The 2,415-nt window shown below is 67.0% G+C and overlaps 1 protein-coding gene across 23 annotated transcripts in view; it reads right to left on the bottom strand.

The window, feature by feature from the left end:
- The window catches only part of ATXN2L (ataxin 2 like), a 14,400-nt gene extending 12,375 nt beyond the window's left edge, over positions 1-2,025 (bottom strand). For 14 of the 23 annotated variants that reach the window (XM_017525663.2, XM_017525673.2, XM_017525674.2 and 11 more), the window contains exon 1: positions 1,507-2,023. In XM_017525663.2, the coding sequence (XP_017381152.1) occupies positions 1,507-1,805 (299 nt within the window). In that variant the 5' untranslated portion in view covers positions 1,806-2,023. Of the gene's footprint in view, positions 1-510; positions 946-1,506 lie in introns of those variants that run through there. The other 9 variants (XM_017525660.2, XM_017525672.2, XM_017525669.2 and 6 more) reach the window with 3 other exon arrangements.
- Between the last annotated feature and the right edge of the window lie 390 nt (positions 2,026-2,415).

The raw sequence follows: 2,415 nt of genomic DNA, 5'->3' as shown, positions 1-2,415 counted from the left end.
TTTTTTACATTTTTAGTAGAGATGGGATTTCTCTATGTTGCCCAGGCTGGTCTGGATCTCCTGGGCTCAAGAGATCCTCCCACCTCTGCCTCCCAAAGTGCTGGCATTACAGGTATGAGCCACTTCGCCTGACCAATCAATAAGATTTTCATCTTGTAGAGGAAGAAAAAAATAGGCGTTAAAAAGTCAGTAAACATATTTCCTCCAAATGCCAGTAAAAAAAAGATCTCAATCAACAATGGTTGTCAATTGCTCTAACAGCCAACGAGAAAGGGGTCAGGGCTGCATGCTACCAACAGATCAATGCTACAGATTAACCAAAAACCCACCCCAGCTGTGCAGGCAAAAGCTCCAGGAGTGCAGCTTCGGAACTACCTAGCTCAGGCACGTTACCTCCCAAACAGGAAAGACAATCATATTTTCAGCAGCCTGACGCCTCAAACCTTGGGAGGAGGGGTATCCCCTCCACATCCCATTCCCTCGACCTCATGACTCATACCCGTTACCCACTCTGCGGATGTCACCAATCGCCAGGTAACCCTGCTCGTCGCTGGCTGATGTAACCGGCGGTTGAGGAGGGCGAAGAGGGGGCCGCTGGCGGGGCTGGGGGACAGCGCAGCCGCAAAAGCCATCCACCGAGAGGCATCGCCCGGTCTGCGCCTGCGCACTAAGGCCCACGGGCCTCTTCGTACCCCCCCCAACACCTCGCGCGATCAGAGCCCACTGCGCCTGCGTGTGCCGCCACTCTCAATTCCATTAACACACACGCGCGCACAGGAAAAACTGAGCAGGGCGTCCACTACTCATGCACCGCCACCAGACGAGCCCCTCCACGAACTCTCCCAGCCCCTGCCCTAGGTGTTCCCGGGACGCGCGAATGCCCGGGTCATGAGACAGAGCATCCACGCGCACGTACGGGAGGGGGCGCGCGCGCGCCAGAGGTTCCAGTCCCGCAGTCCTCCCAGTCGTCCCTCCTTCCGTCCCCCCGCCCACCTCGCTCCCCTCCTACTGGCCAGACCGGGAAAAGGGAGGCAGCAACCCGCTCCCAAGTCCCTCCCTCCCCATTGGCCAAACTGTGGGCCGCGCGCCCCCCTCCATTGGCTACAGCCGGGGACCCCTTCCCGCAGCAGACTCCCCATTGGCTAAAGCCGGGAACCGCGAGACCCTTCGTGGTAATGGAACCGGGGACCCCTATCACCTCCTCGCCCCCCCCAACTCCCCGTTCCGACGGCACCGGCGGGATGCGCCCCGCCTCCCCTGAAGGCCGGGGCTGCGAGCCCTGACTAGGCCCCGAGAGCCGAGCACGGCCTGTCAGCGTTCCGGTGGCCGCTCGGGGACCCTTTCCCTACGACCTGTTTGGACCTGAGGGTACCCTGCCCCGGCTTCACGGGGGCTCCCCGCCCCGCCGGTGCTCCTCACAGTGCCGAGTTGGGGTACGCCCCGCCGGAACCGAGCCCCTGCCTCCAGGTGGCCGCGGCTCCCCCGCCCGGAGCCCACCCTCCTCACCTGCCGCTGCCGATGGTGGCGGCCCCCGGCCTCTCCTGGTGCTGCTGCGGCGGCGGCGGCTGCGGCGCCAAGATGCCTTCGGCTGCCCGGCGGAGCCCGCTCCCGGCAGCGGCCGCAGGCCCCAGGCAGGGGGAGGCGACCGCTGGAGGCCCGGGCGGAGCCGCGGAGGTGGCCAGCGGCCCCGGGAGCCCGCCGTTGGGAGGGCTGGTGCCCCCGGGGGGCCGGCGGGCCACGGCCTGTTGCGTGGGGGGCGGCTGCTGGGGCTGGGAGGGCTGTTGTGGCGGCTGAGGCTTCAACATGATGGCAGCGTCCGGAAGGGGAATCAGAGGGAAGGGAGGGAGAGAGGGGGCCGGGGCTGGGGCCCCGCCGAAGAGCGCGGGAAGCGAGGGGGATCGGGCAGCCGGGACCCGCCGTTGGCGGGCGGGGGGAGCCCCGCGGTGTCGGGGGTGGAGAGAGAAGACCGCGGCGCGAGGAAGCGCCGCGAGGCGGAAGGGGAGGGGGTCTCGCGGGCTGGAGGAAAGCGAGAGGGCGCGAGCCGGGCTGCCGCGCGTGCGCGTCGCCGGGGCGCGGGGAGGGAGGAGCGCGCGGGCGGGAGCTCCCGGGGGGAGGGGCAGCCGGAGCGAGCGGTGGCGCTAGGTGCCGCGCACACCGGCGCGGTCAACTCCCGCGGTAGAAAGGGAGAGAATCAAGTCGGTGAACGTCGCACCCCTAGCCCTGGGAGTGGGTAAGGAGCGGCGCGGGCGCTCACGCGCGCCAAGGATTTAGGATCTCAAGATCTCAAACCGCCTTAGAAGCCGGCGGCCGCTGTCGCTTCACAATGAGCGTGTGAGGCGCTGGGGGAGGAGCCGAAGGCGCCAGAGGAAGGGCCGGCTACTCCGCCCATGCCGGCGCTGCGTCGCGATGCCTCCG

The sequence above is a fragment of the Cebus imitator genome, unplaced genomic scaffold, assembly GCF_001604975.1.
Source record: "Cebus imitator isolate Cc_AM_T3 unplaced genomic scaffold, Cebus_imitator-1.0 Scaffold39, whole genome shotgun sequence".
NCBI lineage: Eukaryota > Metazoa > Chordata > Mammalia > Primates > Cebidae > Cebus > Cebus imitator.
Note: the sequence above shows the minus strand (reverse complement) of the source record. Positions and strands in the feature narration are given on the sequence as shown.